The 27,176-nt window shown below is 58.4% G+C and overlaps 1 protein-coding gene across 1 annotated transcript in view; it reads right to left on the bottom strand.

Moving 5' to 3' along the window:
• The window catches only part of CHD5 (chromodomain helicase DNA binding protein 5), a gene marked incomplete at both ends in the record, with an annotated part of 61,901 nt that overhangs the window by 20,769 nt on the left and 13,956 nt on the right, over positions 1-27,176 (bottom strand). The window contains 18 exons of the mRNA XM_082860302.1: positions 2,757-2,888; positions 4,070-4,211; positions 4,591-4,764; positions 5,583-5,704; positions 5,795-5,932; positions 9,409-9,609; positions 9,697-9,888; positions 11,040-11,148; positions 11,234-11,365; positions 13,706-13,917; positions 14,135-14,341; positions 15,420-15,641; positions 15,816-15,982; positions 16,597-16,720; positions 18,063-18,187; positions 20,195-20,433; positions 20,992-21,110; positions 23,496-23,675. Of these exons, the coding sequence (XP_082716428.1) occupies positions 2,757-2,888; positions 4,070-4,211; positions 4,591-4,764; positions 5,583-5,704; positions 5,795-5,932; positions 9,409-9,609; positions 9,697-9,888; positions 11,040-11,148; positions 11,234-11,365; positions 13,706-13,917; positions 14,135-14,341; positions 15,420-15,641; positions 15,816-15,982; positions 16,597-16,720; positions 18,063-18,187; positions 20,195-20,433; positions 20,992-21,110; positions 23,496-23,675 (2,937 nt within the window). The remainder of the gene's footprint in view (positions 1-2,756; positions 2,889-4,069; positions 4,212-4,590; positions 4,765-5,582; positions 5,705-5,794; positions 5,933-9,408; positions 9,610-9,696; positions 9,889-11,039; positions 11,149-11,233; positions 11,366-13,705; positions 13,918-14,134; positions 14,342-15,419; positions 15,642-15,815; positions 15,983-16,596; positions 16,721-18,062; positions 18,188-20,194; positions 20,434-20,991; positions 21,111-23,495; positions 23,676-27,176) is intronic.

The following is a 27,176-nucleotide window of genomic DNA, read 5'->3' as shown; positions in this document are numbered from 1 at the left end:
ACTCCATCCCCCCACACCAGCCCCACAGCCATCTGCCTAAGACACAGCTCTAAGCATGTGCCTCCCTGCTTCTCCCCCCAGGATAAAGTCCCAAATCCTCACCTTGGCATTCCAGGCTTGCAGGATTGGTGCCCAACCCACCTGGGCTTCATTTCCCAATGCTTCCTTCAGACTCTCCAACCATCCCAAATTACCTAAACTCTCTTCCCACCCCCTTCCCGCCTAGGAAACTCAAACAGCACCTCCTCTGTGATGTCTTCCCTGATTTCACTCTTTCCTATGAGAAGAGAAAAGCAGTCCCTTCTGAGCTCCCATATTCCTCCCATAATCAATCTTGAGAGAGAGTTTGGCTGGATATAAAATTATCAGTCACCATTTTCCCGCAGTGTATTGAAGGTTTTGCAGTTGTCTTCTGCCACCTATTGTTGCTGATGTGAAATCTGAGGACAGTCTGATTGTCATCCCTTTGTAGATACTAGGTCTGAAGTGTGGCATTTCCCCTATGATGTGCCTAGGGCTTCCTTTCTTTATACAGTAAGTCCCCTACATACGAACCTTCAAGTTGTGAACCTTCAAAGATGCAAACGTGCATTCGCATGTCCAATCACATAAGTTAGTGCGTGTGTCTGGCGTACACTATCACACGCGTGCATCCTCTACAAGCGGTTGTGCTTTTGTGTACTTTACTGTACAGTACTGTATAGAGTACAGTAGTACAGTATCTTTATTTCAAGCCCAGGATGTCTGGAAGCAAGCGTAAAAGCGGCGGTGATGGGGCTTCCCTGGTGGCGCAGTGGTTGAGAGTCCGCCTGCCGATGCAGGGGACACGGGTTCGTGCCCCAGTCCAGGAAGATCCCACATGCCGCGGAGCGGCTGGGCCTGTGAGCCATGGCCGCTGAGCCTGCGCGTCCGGAGCAACGGGAGAGGCCACAGCAGTGAGAGGCCCACATACCGCAAAAAAAAAAAAAAAAAAAAAGCGGCGGTGATGTAGCTGGTACTATTGTACTTTTCAAGGTGCTATACTATAAGATTAAAAATGTTTTCTTTATTTTTTGTTTGTTTGTTTTTTATGTGTTATTTGTGTGAAAAGTCTTAAAAACCTGTTACAGTACAGCACTGTATAGCCAATTGCGTTAGTTGGGTACCTAAGCTAACTTTGTTGGACTTACGAACAAATTGGACTTAACGAACACGCGCTCTCCGAATGCAACTCGTTCACATGTAGGGGACTTACTGTATTTATCTTGCTTGGTACTCAGACCTGAGACCTCACATCTTTCTCCACGTCTGTCTGCAAACTCCCATTAAGTCTGACTTCTCTGCCATTTCCTCCCTTTCTTCTTCTGCAGCTCCTAGTGCATAATTACCAGAGCCTCTCAAGGCATCCTCCATGTAATTTCTCAGTCTTATCTTTGTCTCTCTCTGCTGCATTCTGGGGAAATTCCTCAGCGCCAGGTCCCCATCCATCCCCATTCTCTTCAACAGTGTTGAGACTTTATCCAGTCTGTTGAAATGTTTTGTTCTCCATCTCATGCAGACCCTTTTCCTATCCATTAGTTTTATTTTATCTCTTGCTGCCTGTGTTTAATCGATTTCTTCGCGATTTATGAGTGTTACTCTGGTATTTTTGAGGTTCCTAAACGTGTTTGTTGGAACTTTTTCAGGCTGTTCTATTATTCCTCCCACTTGGGTTCTGCTTACTGTTTTGTGGGGCGTCTCATTCAATGTCTCATTGAACGTTTTCATGAGTCTTGTGATTGGGGTTTTCAGGCTTACTTTGGCTGGCAGGGCTCCATCTCTGTCACTTTCTCTCTGTGCCCACTTCTAGAAGTTGTGCAGTTCCCTCTACTTGGTCCCTTGGGGCCTCAGCCCAGAATCATGTCTTATGTTGGCAGGGGGCCGGGGGATTCTGGATCCAGTTTCCAGGTCAGCCCACAGTCACAGGCTTGGTCAGCTTTCCCCAGATTCCTCGGCCTTGCTGCAGGCCCAGGGTGGAATCAGGGGCTTGCAGGCAGGAGCAGCTGTTACACGTGGACTGTTGCACACGGAGGAGCCACATCCTAGTCTCTGGCTCAGTCACACCACCATGGAACATTTTTCACACCAGGCCCCTAGGGCCATCCCTGACCCCCATCACAGAGATGACCTTGGGGCTGGATAACTGTCTCTAACCTCCATCTCCCACACTAGACTATGAGGGTCTTGAGGACAAGAGCTGGACCCCCATGCCTAGCACAGGGCCGCACGTAAGACAGATGCAAAAGGATGAAGGAAGTGCACAGACAAACAAACCTGTGGGGCTGGACAGCTTTGCCTCTGACCGCCCAAAAAGTGATGCTGCAGGATCAAGCTAGAAAGAGGGACACACACACACCCCCGCCAAGCTGCCCCCACCACAGGGCCCCACCTTCATGAGAAGCTGGGCTGCACGCGTGAGAGGAGAGGACTGTCATCCCAGCCTAGACAAACGCTCCAGGAGGAGCAGGCCAGAGGAGCAGCTGGTGGGGTGGACATTGGTCCTCCCCACCAACATGCCCTGAGCACCTTGAACTTGCGCCCAACCAGCTCTCCTTGGCTGCATCACACCAGGGCCCAGAGGAGTGAATTTTGACACACAACCCACGTGGGGATGGCATCGGGACCTGAGGGCTGCTGGCAGGTTGTGCCCTCAGCTAGTGGGGGCAGGACGCCCTCTGCAGGTGTGGGGTTGGGCTAGGGAAGGCAGGGAGGCCAGCAGCCACCTGGGGGCAGCTCACCTGGGAGAAGATAAGTACACGGTGCCCTTCGTCCCGAAGTTTCTTGAGCATCTTCTGCAGCAACATGAGCTTCCCTGAAGACTTGACCAGAGAGCTGCCATCATAGGAGCCATTGGGCAGGACAGGGGCCTCCTGTGGACACAGCAGAAGGTGGGGCATTGGGGGCTCTCCTCTCCTCTCTGACTCTGCACCAGATGCCCCAGAGAGTGGACAAGGGCCCAACAGTGGGTGGAGCACCGAGCCCAAGCCCGGGTCAGGCCAGGTTCTGCAGGGCGCATGGGCAGGTCACACGGCTGCTCCCAGCGTCGCGTTCCCCAGGCAGGGCTCCGACTCGCCGGCCCTGCCCTCCATCTCCCCCTGCTGGCACTCCACCAAGACCACAGGCACCAGTGGACGAAGGATGACACAGAGCCTTGAGCCAAGCCGGCCTTCCCAGCAGGAATGTGCAGGGCACGTCCAGGCAAGGCCAACCCGGCCCCCCAGCTGGGAAGAACCTTAGCTCAAAGGCCTCTGCTGGGCCACCATGGTGAGATCAGCCTGGGGTTGGCTGAGTCTAGGTCACCCACAGCACGGCCTCCACGCCGAACTCTGCATTGGTCTTGTTGTTTGGGAGCAGGGGTGGTGGAGGGGGAAGGTGTAAACCATGGAGCGTTTTAATTAGAACCAGAATAGCCGTGACCACAGTGAGCACCGCTGTGCCGAGCTCTCGCTGAGGGCACTGACGTGGACGTTCTGGTCTGGCCCTCACCCTTTCAGGGGGTGCTGTTATTGTCCCCACTTCGTAGAGGATAAACCTGGGGCCCCAAGAGGACCATTGACTGTCCTGAGACCACAGGACTGGAGCCGGGGGTCTGGCTGGGGGTCCAGTCTCTCACCCAGGGCAGCACATCAGATCACCTGGGGGCCCCACCCAGGCCTCCCCGACTGCCAGGTCAGCCCTCGGAATCCTGGCCTGCGGTCCCCTGACGCTGAGGCTGGAGGTGATTCTGTGGTGCCCCGATGCCCCCTATTACTTTATGGTCACGAGGAGGGGTCCAGGGAAGGAGAGGGCCTGGCTGAGCAGTGGACAGAGGTAGGTTTTCAGATACTTCTGGCACAGTGGGGACCCATATCGCCTCCAAATCCTCATTCCCAGCAGCCAGGGGCACCATGGCGGCCACAGCTGCTTGCCACGAGGGCCACAGAAAACCCACCACGACACAGCCACATGCACCTACCACGGCCTCAGGCCCTTCCATGGCAGCCTCAGGCACTCACCATGGTGGTCAAGGGCACCTACCACGGTGGCCACAGTGGCAGCCACGGGGACCTACCACAGCGGCCACTGGGAAGAGGTAAGGGTGGTTGCAACACTTCTTCAGGTCCATCATGATGTTGAGCAGTGACACCTGGTTCCCACCCCCCTTGGAGTTCAGCGCCTCGAAGTTCCTCGTGAGGATGAACTTGTAGTACTTCCTGCCAGAGGAAGGAGGAAAGGCAAGCTGGATACACCTGGCCACACCAGCCTCCGAGAGGGCACTCTGCTCTGCGGGGAGCCTGGGGGCTGCTGCCCTAGTACCAGTTACAGAAAGACCACGGGGAGCCCCGAGAGGTGAAGCCACAGGCCTGGCGCTGCCCAGCATGTTGCTGGGGACAGTGCAAGGACCCAGACAGCCCCAACCCTGGTCACTGAAATCTAAGAGGCCCCAAGAAGGAAGTATGTGCAAAAGGTGAGTTGAGGCCTGGGCGGGGCCGAAAGGCCCTCCCACCCACCCAGGGCAGCAGCCCAGGAAGGCCAGGTCAGGCCCTTCTGATCTAGAAGACAAGCCCAGGGGACACGGGGCAGGCTGCTCACTTCTGCATCTGGCTCAGCTCCACGCGGACGATCAGCTCGGTCTTGGCTGGCATGTTCTTGAACACATCAGCCTTGAGCCGCCTTAGCATGTGCGGCCCCAGCAGGTCATGCAGCTTCTTGATCTGGTCTTCCTTGGAGATGTCGGCAAACTCCTCCAGGAAGCCCTCCAGGTTGCTGCAAGAAAAAGCTGGGATGAGAGCCTGCAGCAGGCCAAAGCCCTCTGCAAAGGGAACCCGGATTGGGGTGGGGGAGCGGGCCAGCCAGCCCGCCCCCGGCCACCTGCCAGAGGGTCACAGGGCAGGCCTGTCACAGGGCAGGCTGGCTGGTGGGCCACGGAGCCCTGGCCCTGCCCTAGGTGTCCTTCCAGTCTCTGTCTAAGCCTGTGTCACCCCCACCCATCGCCGCTGTCTCAGCCACACAGGATGCCTTCCTGTCCTCAAAGCTGTCCTGGACATGCAGTCTCTAGGACTCTTAGCCATATCGCAGATAAGGAAACTGAGGCTGATGGGTGCCCAAGGTTATACAGTCCAGCCTGCCCTCGTATCTACATCTCCTGATTCCAGAATCAGCATTCTCCACCCTGAATCCCCTGAGTAGGAAACTGAGGGATCAGATGAAGACAGGAAGGCCGGAGCTCTGTCTTCACCCCCATCTCCACCACCACCACCCCAGCCTTCTGCCTCCCATCGCTGCCCCCCATGTGGTCACTTCGATCTTTGTGGAGAGACAGGAATGGGCCAGGGGTGTGGGGAAGGGACAGGACCCCAGGAGGACCCCCAGGGTCTTCAGGGGCAGAGCTGAGGAAAAATGGCAGGATTGGCAGCAGCAGATGTTTCCCAGGGGCTCGGCACGGCCCAGCACACTGCTAACACTCCCACGTTACCGATGAGGAAACCGAGGTCCAGCGAGCAGCCCCAGAGCCGGGACGGGCACTGACCCCTCTTCGCTGGCTGCCCCCCACCCCAGCTCCCCAGCCGGCCCCCCCGACTCACTTGAACCTCTCTGGAGTCAGGAAATTGAGCAGGTGGAAGAGCTCCTCCAGGTTGTTCTGAAGGGGGGTCCCCGTCAGCAGCAGCTTGTAATCGATCTTGTAGCTGTTCAGGACCCTAAAGAACTTGGGGAGGGGGGACAGGGGGCCTGTCAGGGGGCACCAGGCGGCCGGCCCATCCAGGGAGCACCGGAGCCAGCGGTCAGCACTTCCTACCTTGGACTGGTTGTTCTTGAGCCGGTGGGCCTCATCCACCACGAGGCAGGCCCACTCAATGGAGCCCAGGATGGCCTGGTCGATGGTGATGAGCTCGTAGGAGGTGAGCAGGACATGGAATTTGATCTGCACTTCTTTCTGGAGGGAGAGGGAGGCGTTTGGGAGGAGAGCTGGGAGAGCAGCAGATCAAGGTCTCCAGAGACGAAGGGGCAAGGAGGAGTGTGGACAGGACCCCCAGAGAGCCCAGGGAGCCCTGGGACTGAGAGGAAGACACAGGCCACTGAGCAAAGGGGTCAGCTGAGGCCCAGGAAGGGCTGAGAGAGGCAGAGGGGAGCCTGTAGGCGGCACCTGGGTGTGCACCAGCCCTGCTCTCTTGGGCTAGACCTTGGTCAAGGTAATTAACCTCCCCAAGCCTCAGTCGCCTCACCTGTAAAAAGGGAGCAATACTGTCTACAGGAGGAATGCCACAAGAATTAAAAGGGCAAGTCTGTTCCTCAAAAAATTACACATATTACGGAGAACAGTATGGAGATTGCTTAAAAAAACTATAAAAATACGGCTTCCCTGGTGGTGCAGGGGTTGGGAGTCCACCTGCCGATGCAGGGGATGCAGGTTCGTGCCCTGGTCCGGAAGGATCCCACGTGCCGTGGGGCGGCTGGGCCCGTGAGCCATGGCCACTGAGCCTGCACATCCGGAGCCTGTGCTCCGCAACGGGAGAGGCCACAACAGTGAGAGGCCTGCGTACCACAAAAAAAAAAAAAAACTATAAAAATAGAGCTACCATATGATCCAGCAATCCCACTCCTGGGCATATATCCAAAGAAAAGCTTAATTCGAAAAGACACATGCACCCCAGTGTTCACTGCAGCACTATTTACAAGAGCCAAGACATGGAAACAATGTAAGTTTCCATCAACAGAGAAATGGATAAAGAAGATGTGGTACATACATACAATGGAATATTACTCAGCCATAAAGAATGAAACAATGCCATTCACAGCAACATGGATGGACCTAGAAATTGTCATACTGAGTGAAGTAAGTCAGACAAAGACAAATATCATATGATATCGCTTATATGTGGAATCTAAAAAAATGGTACAAATGAACCTTTTTTACAAGAGAGAAACAGAGTCACAGATGTAGAAAACAGACTTATGGTTATGGGGAAAAACAGGGGGAGGGATAAATTGGGAGACTGGAATTGATATATACACACTACTATATATGAAATAGATAACTAATAAGGACCTACTGTATAGCACAGGGAACTCTACTCAATACTCTGTAATGACCTATATGGGAAAAGAATCTAAAAAAGAATGGATATATGTATATGGATAACTGAGTCACTTTGCTGTACACCTGAAACGAAGACAACATTGTAAATCAACTATACGCCAATAAAATTTTTAAAAAATAATATAAAAACAAAAACAAACAAAATTACACATAGAATTGCCATGCGATCCAGCATTTCCAATTCTGGTTATAGGCCCAGAAGAAGTGAAAGCAGGGACTTGAATGAATATTTCTGCACACCTATGTTCATAGCATTATTCACAAGAACCAAAAGGTAGAAACACTCAAGTATCCACAGGCACATGAATGGATAAACAAAAGGTGGTCTATTCACACGATGGAATGTCATCCAGTCTTAAAAAGGAAAGAAACCCTGACACATGCTACAACGTGCTGAGTGAAATGAGCCAGACACAGAAGGACGAATACTGTATGATTCCACTTACATGAAGTACCAAGAATAATCAAATTCAGAGACCAAAAGCAGGAGGCTGCCAGGGGCTGGTGCAAGTTAGTGTTTAATGGGGACAGAGTTTCAGTTTTACAAGATGAGCAGCTCTGGAGAGGGGGGTGATGGCTGCACAGCAGTATAAATGTCCTTGATGTCCACGAACCGTACTTGTAAAAATGGTTAAGATGATACACTTTAAGTTATGTGTATTTTCCTACAATTTTAAAAAATAAAGTAAATTGAAAAGCTGAGGGCTTCCCTGGTGGCGCAGTGGTTGAGAATCTGCCTGCTAATGCAGGGGACACGGGTTCGAGCCCTGGTCTGGGAGGATCCCACATGCCGCGGAGCAACTAGGCCCGTTGAGCCACAACTACTGAGCCTGCGCGTCTGGAGCCTGTGCTCCGCCACAAGAGAAGCCGCGATAGTGAGAGGCCTGCGCACCGCAATGAAGAGTGGCCCCCCCTTGCCACAACTAGAGAAAGCCCTCGCACAGAAACAAAGACCCAACACAGCAAAAATAAATAAATTAATAAACTCCTACCCCCAACATCTTCTTTTTAAAAAAAAAAGCTGAGTCAGCAAAGCACCCAGCCCATCGCAGGACCCCAGGGTGAGCTCAGAAGTTGTTTCTGTGACTGATAGGCCCACAGGCCCATCCCTCTGGAATCACTGAGTCATTCCCTCACTCAACAAATACTTATTGAGAATTCCCTGGCGGTTCAGTAGTTAGGACTCAGCGCTTTCACTGCCATAGCCCGGGGTTCAATCTCTGGTCGGGGAACTAAGACTCCCACAAGCCGCGCGGCACAGCCGAAAAAAAACAAACCCACACAAATAGTTACTGAGCATCTCCTGGGGCCACGACCATCCCCAGACGAGGGAGAAAGCCGAGGTGAGGAACCCTGGGGAGGCTGGAGGTGATCCGCCAGCCCCCAGCACTGCAGGTAGCGCGTGAGAGCGCCAAGACTGCCTGAGTGCCCCCGCGTGCCAGGCGCGGGAAGTACTGAGTGCTTTGTGTCCTCGATTCTCAGAGTGCAGCCTGAGAATCAAAAGCGCGCACATCATCTGGGACTCTGTCAGGCCCCACCCCAGAGCTGCGGGATCAGAACCTGCCCTTCAACAAGGCCCCTGCTGACCCGGGGGCACAGGGAAGTCTGAGCGGCCCTGCCTAATGCTTATTCATTCAACCCTCCACAATTCTAGACTGGGTCTGTTATCTCCATTTTGCTGAGAAGATTCTGAAGCACAGAGAGGCTAAGTGACTTGCCAGAGGTCACACAGCTGGTGGACTGGGTTGAATCGTGTCCCCTCAAGATCCATGTCCACCCAAAGCCTCAGAATATGACCTTTTTTGGAGCTCGGGTGTTTGCAGGTGTCATTAGTTAAAATGAGGTCATCCTGGATTAGGATGGTGTCTTTATAAGAAGAGGAGACACAGACACACAGGGGAGACGGCCACATGACAACAGAGGCAGAAACCCAAGTGATTCAGCTGCAAACCAAGGACTGCCAAGGAACGCCTGCAGCCACCAGATGCTGGAAGAGGCGCGGAAGGGTCCTCCCGCAGAGCTTCAGGGGCAGCAGGACCCCGCCGACAGCTGGATCTCGGACTCCTGGCCTCCAGAACGGCGAGAGGATAAATTCTGTTGCTGTTTTCAGCCCCACCGCCACCCTGTTTATGGTTCTTTGCCCCAGGACATGGATACAGCAGGTAACTCTGCCTCAAGAGAAGCTCCGTGCCAGCTACTACCTACTTCCACCAGGGCCCAAGAGAAGAGACCCCAGATGGACTGCAGGGCCCCTGCGGCCCCCAGGGCAGACTGGGCACCTGTGCAGGGTCCCCGGGGTCAGGAGTGCTCACCTTCATCCGGAACACCTTCTTCCCACTCCGAATGGCATTGTCCTCAAACGAAAACTCGTTCTCCCGGATCACAGAGCGGCTCTCCTTGTCCCCCGTGTAGGTGACCACATAGAAGTCGGGCGCCCACATCTCAAACTCACGTTCCCAGTTGATGATGGTGGACAGGGGCGCACTGACCAGGTAGGGCCCCTTGGAGTGGCCCTGGGGAGGGAGACGGACGCGCTGAGGCTGCCGGCCCACAGCCAGCACCGGCTACCCCTCCCCAGCCGCCCAGCCTGGGCCTCAAACCTCCTTGTACAGGGAGTAGAGGAAGACGATGGTCTGCACTGTCTTGCCCAGACCCATCTCATCGGCCAGGATGGTGTCGGTGCCCTGGGCCCAGGAAAAGCGCAGCCAGTTAAGGCCCTCCAGCTGGTACGGGTGCAGTGTGCCGCCCGTGGAGTCGATGTACCACGGCTGCTTGTCAAACTTGACCGTGGGCTGCAAGGAGGCAGAGGTTCAGACGTACGCTGGATCCTGGGCCACCAGGGCCCACCCCCCAGGCCTTTGCACACGCAGTTCCTTATGACTGGGGTACTCTTCCCACTCCTCTCATCCCTGCTAACTTATTCATCCTTCAGGTCACAGCTGGAATGCCTCTTCCTCCAGGAAGTCCTCCCTGACTCCTGGCCCGGCTTAGGTGTTCCCACCACGTCCTCCCTTGTCGACCCTATACTTCTCCTATCAGGGCAGTTTACCAAGTGTTGGATTCTCTGACTTTAAGCCCAGCTTGTGGTCACCATATTGGTGACCTGCTTCTCTGAGTCCCATACAGTGACCAGGACACAGTGAGCACTTAGGCAACATTTGTTGGATGCATGCCCAGGATGCCTGATCCCGAACATCACCTCTCTTATCCTGCAGCTCAGGGCCACCTCCCCCATGAAGTCCTCCTGATGTATCAGACCCATTCACCTTTCCCTGGCATCCCACAGGCTCAAGCCGATCTCCCACTTCTGTGTGTACCCGCCACGGGCCCTTGGAAGAAGAGCACTTTGTGAAACAGGGGGCAGCGCCTTGTTCCCCCAGGGCCAGCCCAGGGCTAGGTGCTAGCAGACACCCAGAGAAGTTTGCTAAACGAATAATAGTCAACCTTCCACTCCCCGATGGGCTCAAAGCTCCGGGGCAAGTTGTGGGTCTCCTGCCCCTGAACAGATAAGAATGGTGTGTAATTAGCAAATCAGCAGTTATGTTCCTGAAGTAGGAAACACACTTTTTGATTTAAGTGCTTGGAATTAGCTCAACTAAAGGAATGCAATTTCGTGAGCTGCGCTGAGTAGAGACTATCTGCTCCACGGTCTGTGCACTGGTGACCCATCCTTCAAATCGCTCTGTCCCCCAGGAGCTGCCACTCTGCATGAGGCTGGGGGACCCAGGCCCCAGGGTGTGAGACCTCCCCTGCGGGGAGGGGCTGGGTCCTGTCACCCTTGTCCCTGACTGAGCCGTAGAGCCCCCTCCTGCACAGGTGCAGCTCCGTGTGCATAGACCCGCAGTACGAGTTCTCCGGACACCTCCGGAGACCATACCCTCCTCCACGGCCAAGCCTCAGTGGAGGCCCTGGCAACCCCACCCCGGGGCCCCTCCCCGCTCACATCCACGATGGGCGTGTCCGGGGGCTTCTCCTGTTTGTCGTCCTTCAGCTTCTTGCCCTTCTTGACCAGCCTCTTGGGCAACCTGGCGTCCTCCCCCAGCATCAATTCCCTGGGAAAGAGCACAGGATGATGAGAGCAGAGCTCAGGCTGGTGGGGGGTGGGAGGCCCCGCCCAGGGGCCCCACCGTGGCCCACCTGTGGCCCCAGTAGGCCTGCTTCAGGTTGTCGTAGTAGGGAATGTCAATGTCGTCAATCTCCCAGGTGCACTGGTCGTAGGGCAGATCTTTCCACTTGATCAGGTAATGCACATCCCCCTTTTTGTCGAAGCTGCAACACGGTAAACAGATGGAGGAGGGCGGGTCACCCGGGCAAGAGTCCACGGAGGGCACCTCACAGGATGCAAAGCCTCTCACCCCCGCGGTCCCCTGGGAGCCCCAGCCAGGAGGACGGCACCAGGCAGGGACTCCAGAGAGGTGAGACAGCTTGGCCAAGGCCACACAGCTAGTGAGAGGGAAGGAGGAGGGAACGGGTTGAGTGGCAGAGCAGAGGGACATCTGGGAGGCCACGCTAATGGGGGAGCACGGAACCAGCATCCACTCCATCCTCGGTGGCTGTGAATCCCATTCAGTCATGAGGATTCCCCCGGAATTCTCAATTACTGAGTCAGATGGTCCTCCCCTGACCACAGACCTTCGTTTTCTCGCTTAAAAACTCCCAAAGACGGGGCTTCCTTGGTGGCGCAGTGGTTGAGAGTCCGCCTGCCAATGCAGGGGACACGGGTTCGTGCCCCGGTCCGGGAAGATCCCACATGCTGTGGAGCGGCTGGGCCCCGTGAGCCATGGCCGCTGAGCCTGCGCGTCCGGAGGCTGTGCTCCGCAACGGGAGAGGTCACAACAGTGAGAGGCCCGCGTACAGCAAAAAAAAAAAAAAAAAAACTCCCAAAGAGGGACTTCCCTGGCGGTCCAGTGGTTAAGATTCTGAGCCCCCACTGCAGGGGGCACGGGTTTCATCCCTGGTCGGGGAACTAAGATCCCACATGCCGCACGGAGTGGCCAAAAAAAAAAGAAAATACCTCCCAAGGACTGGAGGGGTGCCCATCCCGGTCTGGGGCCAATCCCTGCAAAGTAGAGACGAATGTAATTCTTGCAGGTGGGATGCCCTCTCCCAAAGACCCCCGCGGACACAGCGACCTGATGCCCCAGCCAGCAGCCCAGAGGGGTTGCTGCAGAGAAGCACCTTGCACTGCAGCTTGAATATGGCTCCTGGGAGGGGCCTGGGGCCTCCCACCCAACCTGAGTGCACTGGGCAACCGAGCCAGGGCAGCGCTGCAGGGCCAGGGGTGCCACGGCTAGCCTGGGGGCCATGGACAGAAAAACCAATCCCCAGTCACCATGGAAACCGATAGATTTTTTTTTTTCAATAAATGATTGGTTATTACTCAGACTCCATTCAGGTAATACATCTGGAGGAAATTCACCTACCCCGCTTTGAAGGCAGGGAGAAAACTTGCCACTTTTGTTTTGAACATGCAATTTAACAAAGATAAAAAAATGGTGGATCAGTTCAACGGGGGGGCTCAGGTCACAGTGAGGGCTGGAGATGGGAGGATGAGGCATTTCATAGTCGAGGGAGTACTTTTTCAAATTCCCCTGGCCCATCTTCCTGACGGCCACACTAGCAGGCGCTGGCACACTCCTTGAACCCCCGCGGCAGCCCTGTGGGGTGGGTACTCTCATTATCCCATTTCACATGAGAAACACAGAAGCACAGAGCCCGGAAAATGGGAGCCAGGGCTGAAATCCGAGTGACAGGATCAGGTTCTTAAACTCTGCTCTACCCAACTCCTGCCTTCGGGACGCCTGTGGTCTGCTGGATCCCAAGTCCCCCCGAGGCAGAGCCTCCGTGGGCCCCACCCTGAGCCCACCTGTCAGCCACCACCGGTTCTCAAGCGCCTGAGCTCAAGAATGAGCAAGAGGGGCTTCCCTGGTGGCGCAGTGGTTAAGAATCTGCCTGCCAACGCAGGGGACACAGGTTCGAGCCCTGGTCCGGGAAGATCCCACATGCCATGGAGCAACTAGGCCCGTGCGCCACAACTACTGAGCCTGTGAGTCACAACTACTGAAGCCCGCGCACCTAGAGCCCGTGCTCTGCAACAAGAGAAGTGGCTTAACCGTGCTGGCATCCATAAACACGAAGGCGGAAATAAAACACCTACCTCTTGATAGACGGCACTCGGTGGTGTCAGCCGTGTTATAAAGGAGCAGCAAGCATGTACTCACCCCACAGCTCAGGCCCACCCGGGTCCCCAGGACCTTCCGGCAGGTATCAAGCGCTGACGTCAGCAGACACCCAGGAGCACAAGGGTCCCGACCCCCCAAGGGTCCCATCTACAGCTTCCACTGGCCGTTCGTCAAGTTGCCTCTTTAGACATATGACTTAGGAACTGCTCTACCATGAGTGACACGCATGCACATGCAAGTTTACACACGTGTGCGTCCACGTACCCAGGTGCATGAAGACCCCTCCAGCTGGACAGTCACATCACCGACAGTGGGGCCCCTTCCGCTACCACACCCACGCGTGGTCCTGAACCCAGTTAACAGGTGTCCCAGACCTGCAGGCACCCACCTCCAGCGAGGCGCAGGGCCCCACCCGCCGAGCACACACCTGTGGTTCAGGATGCGGTGGACCATCATCCACTCGGGCTTGATGCCGTAGCGGTAGAAGCGCTCCTCCATCTTGGCATAGAGGGGGTCTTTGTTCTTCCTTTTCTCGCTCTTGCCGTCCTCATCGCCAGAGCCGTAGTCAAAGGGCGGCGGCTCATCCATGTCGTTCTTTCTTTGGTAGTTGCGATACATCACCGTGTGGTAGAGCTCCAGCTGCTCGCAGAGGGGGCAGAGGTTACAGGAGGGAGATGGGCCGTGACCCCCCCCCATGTCCCCCAACCCAGCTCCCCCAGCCCCCAGCCTGGGTCCCAAGCAAGACAATCCTCACCTTCCGCCTCCCCCTCCCCAACTCCCAGCAATGCCCCTCACTCAGGGAGCTGGCCAGGGCGTTTAGGTCCTGAGCACAGCCACACCTGCCCAGGTGCCTCACCTGTAGCTCCTTCACCCAGGAGCAGTGCCAGTAGGAGAGTCCAGCCCACTTGACAAAGAACTCTCTCTCCGGGATGCCCTCTAGGGGCTTGGGTGGTGGAACGCCAGGCTCTACGTCGGACCCCGGCAGCCCCACCATGAAGGGGGCTGGGGGCTCTGTCCACCTCCAATGCAGGATCCGCTGGACTTTGCCCTTCAGCGGGGGACACTGTGGACAGAGGAGGGTCCCCAAGTTCAGGGCTTAGCTGCAGGGCCCCACCCCGAGGCTCCCTCCAACAAGCTGTACTGCTCCAAGTCAGACAGCACCACAGTGACTCCAAGACACCACTCTGTCCTCAGGAGACCACCCATGCCGTGCACGCTGATGAGGCGATACGGGTCTGCACACACACACGTGCACACACACATACACACGCATAATGGAAGCCCATATGCACACAGGTAACCGAGGGCTGGCACGGCACAGCCCAGGATCCACAGGGTGGGGGACCCAGCACTAGGGGTGGGCTGGGGACAACTCGGAGCATGATGGCCTTCAAATGCCTACAGTGAATGGGGGGGGAGGGGCGGGTGCTCTCCTCTCCCCGCAGAAACTGAGGCCCCAGCCCCAGAGGCCTCCTACCCTCTCGCCACCCCCAGCCCTGTGACAAGAGCCAGGCCCAGTCTGAGTCTGAGTGGACAGTCCAGCCTTGTGTGGCCTTGGGCAAGTCACTTTACCTCCCTGAGCCTCAGTTTTCTCATCTAAAAATGGGAATAACGAAAGGCCTGGTACTGGAAAACTCAGTAAGCGTTAGAGGGATGCCCAGTAAACGGTGGCTGTGGTGGGCGGTGGTGGGATTACCACCACCGCTTTTCTCTTCTCATAGCGGCTGTTTCCAGAAAGTGTGAAGGGGATTGCAAGCAGAGCAGGCCAGGGTGAGGCGGTGGCCGGGACTCGGGGCACATGGGAGGGGGCCTGGGACTCAGCCCCGGCGGGGCGGTGGCGGCGGGGGTGGGGTGGGTACTCGTGGGGCGTGTCCTGGACGGGAAGGGGCGGGTTAAAGGTCTTGGTAGGCGGAGAGCCAGGCGGGGCCTTCGTAAGTGAGGCCTGGAGCAGCATGGGCGATGGGCGTGGTGGGCGTGGCCTGGGCCGAGGAGGCGGGGCTTTGGTGGACAGGGCCTGCTGGGGCGGGGCCTCGGTGGGAGGGACCTTTGTGCGCAGGGCCTTGCCGGGGGAGGGGCCTGGTCGTGATGGGCGGGGCCTTGCCGGGGGCGGGGCGTTCGGCGCGGGCCGGCGTAACACTCACAGTACAGCGCGGGCAGAGCCATTCACCGTTTGGGATCTCGGGCAGCGGCGGGTTGAGGCAGTGCAGGTGGTAGGAGGAGGGGCAGGCGTCGCAGCAGAGCAGCTCGCCGCCGTCCTTGCACACGCGGCAGAACTCCATGTGGTCGTCCTCCTCCTCCTCGCAGCCGCCCTCCTCCTCCTCGTCGTCGTCGTCCTTCGGCTCCCACTGGATCCCCTCCTTCTCCTGGAGGGGGGGAGTCCAGGTGGAGGCACCCTGGACCAGGACCCCACCTCCACCAGGGAGCGACTCCCTCCCTCCCACTCGCACTTCCCCATGTTCTGCCGCAGAAGACCGTGCAGGAGTCCGGAAGCCAGGCACAGACAAAATCCCGGCCCGGCGCGTCTGCCAAGGGCTTACACAGTGCGGACAGCTCCACTTGCCCTCGGGAGCCTTCTCCAGCTCTGGGTCCAGGCAGACGAGGTGGTAGGCCCTCGGGCAGGTGTCGCACAGGATGATCTCCCCACCCTGCTGGCACACCTCACAGTAGTCCTGGTGGTCCGTCTCATAGCCATCACCGTCATCAACTGCGGAGGGGGCAGAGGCAGTCATGGAGGGCCTTGTTCCCACTCCCAGTGCACAGCCAGTCTCCACGCCAGGCTGCCCTGGCGCATACTAGGCGCTGGATAGATGTTGGGTGGGGGATGGGCAGACAGGGTCAACAGGAGGACTGAAGGAGTAAAGGGGTGAAGAGATGGATGGAAGATGGATAAAAGGAAGGAAGGAAGGGAAGGAGGGAGGAGGAAGGAAAGAAGAAAGATGGGTGAATGCATGGAAAGATGAATGGCTGGATGAGTAAAGACAAGGGAGGGAGGGAACGAGGATGGAGAGGGGGAACGACGATGGGTAGGGGAATGGGGCTGAGGGGATACATGGGTAGAGGGTGGATGAGGTTAAGAAGCAACTCCTCCTGTGCCCCCCTCTGCCAGTGCAAATGCCCTGGGATGGCTCACATCACGGGTCCCTAACGTATGCAGACTCACTTCGACAGGACCCCCTCTCCTAACCACAGAGGCCAGGGTGCTTGAGGAAGCACAGGGGACCTGCCTGCTGAGGGGTGCCCTTCTCCGCTCCCCAAGGGGGCTCTGCATGCCCACATGCGCCTCGGTGGCCATGGGAACCGTGCAGACAGGACTCTTACTTCTCTTCTTCTGGCGCCTCCTCTTGCTCTTCCTCCCCATCAGGGCAGAACACTCCGAGCGCACGGAGGCGCTGTGGATGCTGGCACTGTCCAAGTCTGACCCCTCCCGCTGCTCCTCCTCGCTCTGTGGAGGCGGGGGGGGGGGGGGGGGGGGGGGCGGGGGGGGGGCGGGGCGGGCGGGGGGGCAGCCTGTGAGCCCGGAGCCAGCCCTGGGGGCTCATCTCCAGGCTTCGCAGGCCTGGGGGGGGTGGGTGGGCAGGGCACAGTGGAGGCTCCAGAGGCACAGTGCTGTCTGTCTCTGGTTCATCTCGTCCCTCCACCCAGCTAGAAAACCCTCAGCCCACCGGTCCAGCCTGATGGCCTTCCATCCTCCTCCCCAAGCCCTGCTCTCCAGCCCTCAGACCCTCCCCACACTTTCCACCTCCGGAACTCTCCCAGGCCCTGCCCTCCACCCTGCCAAACTCCTACACATCCCTCAAGGGGAAGCCCTAAGGACACCTCCCCCAAGGAGCCTTCCCAGATCTCTCCCTAATGAGACCTGTTGCACAGCCTTGTGCCAGGTCCAACCTGTCCCATCTGCCTGTCATTGGCTCTCTCCCAGCGCATGTGCCCAAACCCTTCCAGCCTGCGAGCAGCTCCAGAGCAGGGCCCACCGTGGTGGAGCAGAGGGCCTAGCACATTAGTTTGTGCTCAAAAGCTAAGCTGAGCTCGACCACCAGCTCCGGGCTGGACCATGCCTGCTGCTCCGTGCTCCCCTCCACAGCAGCTAAACTTGAGACCTGTCACTTGCCCCTATGAAGGGACAAAGAGATGGTTTCCATCTCTGCCCCTCTGCAGGGCTGGGTCAGGTGAGGGAAACAGGTGCCCTGTAGGGGCAGGATGGGAGTGAATGCCTCTACCCCCAGAGAAAGAGGGCTCAAAGGCTCAGACACGGACTTAGGGTCATTCCAAAGCTGGTGACAGAGCTGGCCCTGGGAGGGCAAGGGAGAGGCAGGGTTCCAGCCCAGCCCTATCCTGCCTACATGCCACTTTCCTGGGGCCTGCCCTCCCAGCAGACCTGGGCATCCAGGCGCCCCCCCAGGACTCTCCCGCCTGCTGCCCAGATGGAGAGGCAGTTGGGGTGGAAGGAGCCAGGACTGAGCCCCCAGCTCAGCAAGGTGGGCAGGAGAGCTACCCACCCAGAGTCCAAGCTACAGGGGGCCTTGGAAGGATCCAGGCTGAGCCCCTCACCAGTCAGGTGGGGAAACAGGCTCAGCAGGCCTGAATGTAGAATGGGAGAGTCTGGGGCGGGGGCGGGGGGATGGTGTGTACAAGACCTGCCCCCTGCCTGGTTCAGGAGAATGAACTGATAGCCCTGCTTTCCTCGTCACCCAACCTTTGCATGTTACACACACACACACACACACACGCGCACGCACGCGCACGCACACACACTCACACTCACACACACACACACACACACTCACCGAGGAGCCTTTCTTCCTCTTGCTGCCAACCCCTCCGAAGCGGAACTTGAGCCCGGCCACCTTTCTCCCTTTGCCCTTTTTCTTCACATCCTTGGAGCCTTTGATCTTCTTCCTCACTCCAGGCCCTGAAAAGCACCGGTGGAATGACCAGCGCCCGCCACGGCTCACTCACTCACCGCCATGCTCTCACTCGGCCTTGAGAACCCGCTTTAAGGAAAGGGTGGTTCCTGCCGCTGCCCCTTCTCGGATGAGAAGACTGAGGCTCGTAAAAGTGACGTCCTTGCTAAAGCTGCACAGCAGAGGGGGAAGCCAGAGAAGAACCGGCCCAGTCCCTGCTCTGGCCGCTGTGCTGCCATCTTAGGAACAGCCCTGTCCCATCCCTCTCCCCAGAAAGGAGCTGTCCCCAGTGGAGCCACCAGCCTCCAGGGCCACTAAGGGCACACCGACCCACCTGCGGACCATACCTAGGCCCTGGAGGGATGTGCTAGGGCAAGAAGCCCTTTCCCCAGCTGCCAGCTTCCAGGGCCACTAAGGGCACAACGACCCACCTGCGGACCATACCTAGGCCCTGGAGGGATGTGCTAGGGCAAGAAGCCCTTTCCCCAGCTGCCAGCCTCCGGGCTGTCTGCCATACCCCACACACCAGCACCACTCAAGACCGCCCTCGCCTCTGCCCATCATCCCCAGGAAATGCTGGCTCCCAGGTGGCCAGCAGGGGTGAGGTTGTTTTTATGGAACTGGTCACAGGACAATTAGTCACCTGGGGAGTAATGACCCCCCCCCCCAGCAGCCTCTCCCACCAGGCCGAGGAGGGCAAGTGGGGGCCTAAAGGCAGATGGCCTCGCCCCAGGCCCTCCTCCGCCCACATCACACACAGAGAGCTGGGTCTGCGAGCCCAGCTGTAACCTCAGTGGCGCCACGGAAAATCTATTTCAATTTTTCAGGCTCTGAATAGGTAGCTCAGGGAATCGACAGCTCAGCAGCTGGAGCCCGACAGGAAAGGAGAAAGAAGCCTGGCTGTGCGGACAGCACGGGCGGGGAGCGGAAGCGGCCTCTAAAGCCCGCGCCACTCACCCACCGGGGCCCCCTGTGGGACCTGCTAAAGGGAGGCATTATCCCAGAAACCAAAGCTCCTTGGGGCAGAAACAAGGGGTCCCCAGCGTCCGCTCTGCCCCCCATCAAAGCCCAGGTCAGGGGACTTCCCTGGTGGCGCAGTGGTTAGGAATCCGCCTGCCAATGCGGGGGACACGGGTTCGATCCCTGGCCCGGGAAGATCCCACATGCCGCGGAGACACTAAGCCTGTGCGCCACAACTCCTGAGCCTGTGCTCTAGAGCCCACGAGCCACAACTACCGAGCCCGCGTGCCACAACTACTGAAGCCCATGCACTTAGAGCCCGTGCTCCGCAACAAGAGAAGCCACTGCAATGAGAAGCCCACGCACCACAACGTAGACCCCGCTCGCCGCAACGAGAGAAAGCCCACGTGCAGCAACAAAGACCCAACGCAGCCAAAAAAAACCCAGGTCAGGGCACCCAGGAAGGTGAGCTGCAGGCAACACCACCACTCAGAGCCCCAGGGAGATCAATGTCCCTACTCCCAGTGGGGCCATAAATCCTCCATCCGGGGAAGAAAGGTCCCTCCCCTAGAACTTCAAGCTGCAGAGAGCCTCTGCGGTCCCTATTCTCCCCACCCAGACACCACCACAGAGTCTGATTTTGTATCTGGACCTCCTTCCTGGCCTCCCTGGGAAGGCGGCCCTGTCCACGCCCACGCCCATGTACATCCGTTACCCCGAGGGCCGGATGCTCAGAGGAGAGCGATCCACGGGTCACCTTGGGACCCCTTCCCCCTGGGAATGGTGCAGGCTCCAACCCAAGAGCCCCCTAACTCCCAGTAGCACGGGCCACACCTCTGTCCCCTCCTCCACACCTGGGAAAACTCCCAAAGCTCTGAGCCCACCGCCTCCTCCACTTCGCCACCAGCCCCAAGAGAGAGGCAGGACAGAGGCCACAACACAGCTGAGGAAGGGTGGGTGGGTCCAAGGTCAACCAAGGCACTGGGTCCTTGCTAGAGACCGGCCCGTTTGTCCCAGACTGTAGGGCCTGGGGGCAGGACTGGATGCAGCCTTACCCTTGCCCTCCTTGGTCTTGGCCTTGCGGACAGGCACAGGCTGGGGTGCCTGCTGGGGGCTGATGGCCAGCGGAGGCGCGATGGTGACCGTCTCCACGGCCGCGGCCACCGCCGCTGCGGCTGCCGCCGCCGAGCTGCCCTTAAAGGGGTTGTTGGCGCTGAACTCTCGCCACTTGGCACCCAGGACGGTCATCATTTTGGACATGGGGATCTTCGGGTTCTTCTTGGCGATGAGTGGCCTGCGTGGGGGGAGAGGCAGGAGGGTGAGGACAGCCCCATGGAAGGGATGAGACCCCCATGTGACCCCCCGCAGGGCCCACCCTTCTCCCAAGTCCCACACCTGGCATATACAGCAAACTGGGAAAACTGGGCAGAAAAGAGGGCAGGGAAGAGGACCAAGACAGAGACAGCAGTCCACCCCCAAGGCTCCCGATTCCCTGTGTATGTGGCCGGTGATCTTCTAATTGGGTTTTCAGACCCTGTAAGACCCGAGGGGCCAGAGGCAGGGGTCCAGTCCCATTTCTTTTAGAGCTGAGTGTGGCTTAAGACCCCTGGGAATGACTGGGGTTGCCATCCCTGGGGGTAGGACCAGCGAGGGAAAGCAGGACCACCTGTTGAGATGGAAGGGTCCTGCCTGCCCCTCCTGCCAGCTCTGCCCAGGGTCAATGTCAGCCTGGAAGCCCACCCCAGGAGCCCGGGGCCCTGACCCTCTGGCCGCCCCACTTGGTGCCCCCGGGGGAGGCAGGCCTCGAGGGCAGTCTCCGTGGATGCCCAGCCATGGTGGCCCCGAGGCCCACCTGAGGAACTGGCTGAAGGCTTTGTAGTTGGTCAGCGTGTGATAGTCGGCCTCCGAGAACGGGTAGTCCACGTCGTCCAGGCCCCACTCGGCCATGAGCTGCCCCGAGGACTTGGGCTCCTACAGACACACAGGCCGGAGGTGGAATGAGAGGTGGGGGTCCTTTTACCCTGAACCCCCCACCAGGGCCCCACCCAGGGCGCCTCGGAAAAGCAGGGGGATTATGTCAGCAACTTAACGAGAGCAGTTCTCACCCACCACTGAAAACATCCTACAGCATCTCGGGCCGCCAGCCCCTTGATCAGTGGGAACGGCCCAGATGCCAGCTCATGACGGGGTGCGGGCCACACGCCTGGGGGGCTAATGCGGGGGTTTGGGGGGAAGCCATGTGCATGTCCAGGGCAGGAATAATATCAGGACTCACTCTGTCCACCCCAGGAGATCACCTAGTACAGTCACACTTGGACCTCGTGAAAGGGCAGGTCACTACGGGTTCGGGGACCAGGAAGGTGTGCCCTGGTCAGGGCAGTGGCCCAGCTCAGGGCAGAGCCCAGAGAGGGTCCCTCGGCTCCTGCTTCACTCTCCAGATGGGGCACCGCAGCCCAGGGAGGTGCGCGAGTTCCCAAGGGCACAAAAACAGCCAGCCAGCCCAGGCGTCAGGTCACAAAGCAGACCCCGGATGGCTAGGAAGGGAGGGGTGGGCGGTGGCGCTGGCTATGAGATTGGAACCTGCTGGACAGAGGCAGGCTCCAATCCTGGCTCTGCCACATACTAGCAGTGAGAGGTGGACAAGCTACTTCATCTCTCTATGCCTCAGTTTCCCCATCTGTAAAATGGGGATAACAGCACCTACGTCACAGGAGGGACGGAGTTAGCACAGGTGCTTGGAACAGGGCCCTCACCCCGATTTCCCATTTGCTCCAGGCAGCCCTGAGCTGTGCCAGCCCCACCCACAGATCCATTCCACCAATCAGCACACGCCATCCCAGGCCACAGTCACTGATCCAGGTGGGCATGTGACTCAACCGGTCCAGGCAGGGGCACCCCTGGGTCTCCTGTGCGGACAGCTAGGACACAAGCCAGCCTTCCCTCCTGCTGGATGGGGCAGGGGGTGTCCACGAAGCCCTGCACTGCTGCTACACACATTCCCAGCCACGAGGGTGCCTGGCCTGAACCCAAAGCTGACCCTCCAAAGGCAAAGAAACAGGGCCCTGGATGACACCACTGGGTCTCCCTAGCTGGAAGCCCCCTTGCCTCTCAACTCTTAGGGCTGCTGATCCAACAGACCCCTTCTACTGCCTAAGCCCCTCAGAGTTGGGCCGTCTGCTCCAGCAAGGGAAGGCCACCCAGGCAGAACACACGGCCTCCCTCGGCCCCAAGGGACCCGCTTCCTGACCTCCTGTTCTCTGTGGCAGTTCAGAGGTGCTCGCACGGGGGGTCCCCTCCCTTGGCCAACCTGCTCCTGACACACAGCCAGTCCTGGAGGTTCCCACCACGAAGCAGAGCAGCAAGTGAGCGATGACATTATTACAGGACGACCCTGAATCACTCCTGTAAGTTCATCTTCCAAATCTGTCAGCTTCTCAGCTGTCATCAGTCACAGGTGACTCATAACACACCTGCCAACTAACGAGCTCCCTCCGGGTGTCGGGACACCGCCAGCACCAGCTAACATACTAACGTTTACGGAGCACTCATCTTCAAATCCACGGCCAGCCCGAAGTGAGCCTCGTCAAAGATCGAAGGCAGCAGGAGGTTCCCGGATGAGGTGCTGTCACCTGCCATGTGCCCCTGCCCGAGCCAGAGACCCAGGGCCCAGAGCCCACCCGCCGCCCTACCCTCGGCCCCTCCCCCCACCCCCGCGGAGCACCCCCCACAAGGAGCGGCCTCGACATTCCAGGGGCCACATCATGCCCCACTTTCACCGGGAAGAGGCTTCTCCCCAGGGGAGAGCTGCAGGCCCATCGCTATAGCTTCCATGACTCTCGTTCCCTGGGACACTCTCCGGGGTGCCCACGTGGGATGAATTTCGGAACACGTGCTAAGGCCCCCTTCCACCATAAGCGGAGCTGTCCAGCCACTTCTTCTTAGCGAAAGCTCCATTTGTTTCACTCTCCCAAACTGCTCCGACCAAGAGGTTCCTGACACCAAACCTGAGTTCAGACCATCGCTCTCCTCAGAAACGGCTGACCGCTCAAGCTGGGCAAACAGCGGACAATACATCAGCAAGAGGCCGCACGACTTCTTCCCCAAACTCCTGAGTGCCATCCACTGTTATTTCCAATGTGTCTCCGAGACCTGTGGCTACAGTATTTCTCACAAAGTTGTGTCCAACCTTCCTGCGCGTGCACTCACACACACACACCCATCTGCCCCGACGGCCCTTCGTGGGAAAGGATGCTCTGGTCCTTTGCCCACAGGAGCTCCTGGGTCAGAGGGCAGGGAGCTGACAGCAGGAGGCTCAGCTCGTCCAAGCAGGGTCCCCCAGCCAGGCATCAGGGTTACCTTGAGGCATCCGTCATCGTTGTCGTCCTCATCATCATCTTTCTTTTTTCGCTTGGCTTTTTTCTCCTTCTTGTCCTTGAGTTTTTTCTTCTTCTTTTTATTTGGGGAGTAGTCGCTGCCCTCACTGTCCGACTTCTCTTCCAGATCCTCTTCATTTTCCGACAGCTCATCATTGCTCCCCTGGAAGAGAAAGGTGGACGGTGAGAACAACAGGGGCCCAAAGAAAATGCAGAGTCCCAGGCAGCAGCACTGCCCTGAGAGCGGCCTCCTGGCAGAGTCTCACCCACCAGACCACTAAATCCCAGACAGAGGGGCTGCCCTGAGCCAGCACGGGGTAAGGGTCTCGTCCCCAATGACTGGTTGGTGACAAATGGTGCTGTGCAGGTGAGTCGAGGCCTCGGGTGAAGACACATGGCCCCACCAGGCAAGCTCAGTGCAGCCCGCTTAGACGGCCCTGTTTCAGGTTTCTATGGGCTTTGGGACTGTAACGCGTGTCAGCAATGGCACTCGGACCCAGGCGCTCGTAGAGAGGATATCATGCCCAGAGCCAAAAACCAAAATGCGGTCCACACTGGAGAAGAGCCCCCAACTTCCGCCCCGGCTCCCAGATCCTCTCCTCTGTTCATCTTTGCATCCTATGGAGTCGTGTGTGTCAAGTGAAACCTGTGATTAACACAGAGCGCACGTCCCAGTTTCATCTGCCTGTGCGCTCTCCGGACACTGCTAGGGCACGAGCCCACCCTCCCCAGCGCCCGAACCCTGGCTGCTCATCTCAATATGAGACAAAGTAATTGAGGCAGCTCTTAAGCTTGGTTTCCTCGATTCAGTTTCCATCCATACAGGCAGAAAATGGCCCATTTATATGGAGATAAGGGTGTTTACAGACAGAGCATCCCCATCAGAAAGGCACTGCCCCTGCGAGAGAGCTGAGAAAGCTGTGTATTCGGGGCTTTTCAAGAGGCAAGCAGGCTGATTAGGCCCCTCCCGGCCTGGGTCTGCAGGAGAGGCCAGGCACGGACGCTCCAATGAAGACGACACTTGGCATCTTCATGCCGGCGGTTTAGAGGCGGCAAAGAGAGGCACGGAAGAGATGAAGAAAGAACTGGAGAAATGAAGGATGTGAGCTCCGGAAGGAGCAATGAGGGAGGGAGGCAAAAGAGGAGGTGGAGAGGGAGGAGAAAGGCGGGGAGGAGGGAGAGGAAGGAAGGGGGCAGGGGAGGGAGCAGATGCAGAGAAGGAGGGCAGCAAGGGCAGTGGGTCTGTCTTGGGAGGCCCCCCGCCCGCTCTGCCCTTTCCAGCCGCACCGTGGAGTTGAGAGTCTTTTCCCAGGAGGGAGACTCTTCCTGAGACACAGCTGGGAAAGGACCCACCCGTGGGGTCCCTGCACTTCCTGACTCTCCTGCTGCTCGGCTCCCAAACCTTTTATGCCCGTTAAGCCGCTGAGTCAGTGTGCTGGCTGGTGGCTGGCAGGCAGCAGAGCCTCTGGGCCTTCCCGGAATACTGACTCAGTCGGCCACACCGGGCGGGCTCCAGGGGCAGTGCGCCGCTCCTGGCTGCTGCCGGAGCCTGCCCAGGGCAGGACAGCCTTGCACGCGATCCCGTTCCCAGGGCTCATGGCCACAGCTCCCAGCCCTGCCTCGGTCCTCTGGGGAGGCAGGGGTCAGACAGGGATGTCCATTTCCCCCGAGGATGTAGAGTTTGGCCAGCTTGGAAAGAGCACCCTTCGATAGACCTGAGAGACAGGCTCTATCCCAGCCACACACCCCACCCCCACCCCCGCACAGGTAAGGATGGGAGGAGGGAAGTGCCACAGGCTTCAGCACCGCGGACAGAGGCTGTGGGGCCCGCCGAGGGAGGGCCGTGGGGCTGGCCCTCAGCTGCCCTGGGGACCCCGCGAACCAGAGCAGGGAAGAGACAGGAGGACCCACGGTGGGTCCGGGGGCTCCCTGGGGAGGCTGCAGGACACAGACTGTCTCGGAGCTCTGACCCTTGCTAGTCCGGAATTGGGCAAAAAGTCACTGCAGCATCCTGACCTCAGTCTCCTTGTGTGTGAAATGGGGGTGCTATACAGGGCGGTAAGAGGAACAAAGGAGATCACGTGAGAGAGAAGGCCTTAAGCATTTTGAAGTAGGAGAGTCCCAAGTACCCACGATGCCCCCGACTCTGCTCGGAAGCTGAAGACGCAGCCGGACCACAAACCGGAGGACACGAGCCTCATCCCTTCTCGTGTCTGCAAATCAGGGCTGGACTAAAGCCAAGTGCACGGACAGTGCCTGCAGCTGGGCAACAACTACAGTGCAGACGGGCAGCAGGACGCCAACAGAAGGGGCTGTGTGACCGCACCTGAGGGGGAGGTGCCCTGAGTGTCTGCTGGGGAGCCTGCATGCCACATCCCAAGTGCAGGAGAGGTGGGGAGTGGCCAGCACAGCTCTGAACGCAGGGCCCAGAGGGAGCTGGAGGTCTCCAGGGAGGGTGGGGAAGGCGCCTCCAGCAGACACCCTGTCGGTGGTGCGTGTGCACAGTGGGGGAGGGTGCACAGTGGGGGGGGGGCGGGGGTGTGTGCACAGTGATGGGGGGGCGGGCAGGTGGAGCACGTCTGGCAGAAGGCCCCAAGCTGTGCACTGCCAGGAGTGTGTTAGTCCAGCAGCCACGCCGGGGCTAAGTGGGGGGACAGGAGGGCAAAGTTTCTTCTCGAGGAATGAGCCGGACCTACAGCAGGACAGTCAGCACCCCTGCGGCCCAGCGGGGGACGACAATGACGGCAGCCCCTTGTTTCAGGGAAGGCGCAGACCCCTCCCTGCCCTGTCTACCTGCACCGGGGAAAGCCTGGCCAAGGAGAAGACAGATTCCTCAATTCCCCGGCTCCCCGCCCATTCCCTGATCCCCTCTCTGCCCTGCCTTCTCCCCCACCTGCATCCCGATCTCGTCCAAGCCCCCCTGCCCACCCGGGAGGCTGGTGGAGGGCGGGGTGCAGGACAGGTCTTTGGAGATGGTTTTCCCGATGGTACAATCAGTCTGTATCCACAGCGTCTCTCTGTATCCAGCTGTTTGGACACATCTAGACCAGGGCCTCCTTTTTCCTGTGTTCTGTTATTCCAAAATCTTCCCTTGCAGAGAAAGGGGCAAGCGGAAGGGCAGCGAGTGGTTCTGAAAACAACTCGAAGAGGAGTGACCCAACAGCAGGACCTGGAGGGATGCAGGTCGGCCAGTGGCAAGAAGGGGAGGAATGACCAGGAACCAGGAGTAGGCTCACCATTCGGTATCTCGAAACTTACAGGGGAGAGTGCGGGCCAAGCCACATTCAGGGAGGAGACACAGGCACAGAGCAAAAATGCCCTAATAAAGCCCCGAACCTAGCTGAGCCCCGAGCCACACTGTGGGCTCTGAACATCAGGACCAGCTGGGGCTGTGACCCTGATGCTGTGTCCTCTGGGCTGCAGCAGCCCCGGGCAGGACTGTAGGGGATGCCCTGGATGGCAGAAGAATGTAAGGGAACTTGGAGTCCCAACAGAATCCATCTGCAAAGCTGCCTTCAATCCTACACCCGGGCTGGGTATGCGAGGAACTGGGGGTAGGGAGGAGGGGTCTCTGCCCTGAGCCCCGGGCCCACTGAAGGCACAGCATGCCACCCGTGAAGGCCCTGGGGACCCCGAGCAGGCAGTCTATGCCTACCCTTCCTCC

Source organism: Leucopleurus acutus (assembly GCF_964270905.1).
Source record: "Leucopleurus acutus genome assembly, chromosome: 2".
Lineage (NCBI taxonomy): Eukaryota > Metazoa > Chordata > Mammalia > Artiodactyla > Delphinidae > Leucopleurus > Leucopleurus acutus.
The sequence above is the reverse complement of the archived record's forward strand: the minus strand, read 5'-3'. Positions and strand labels throughout refer to the sequence as shown.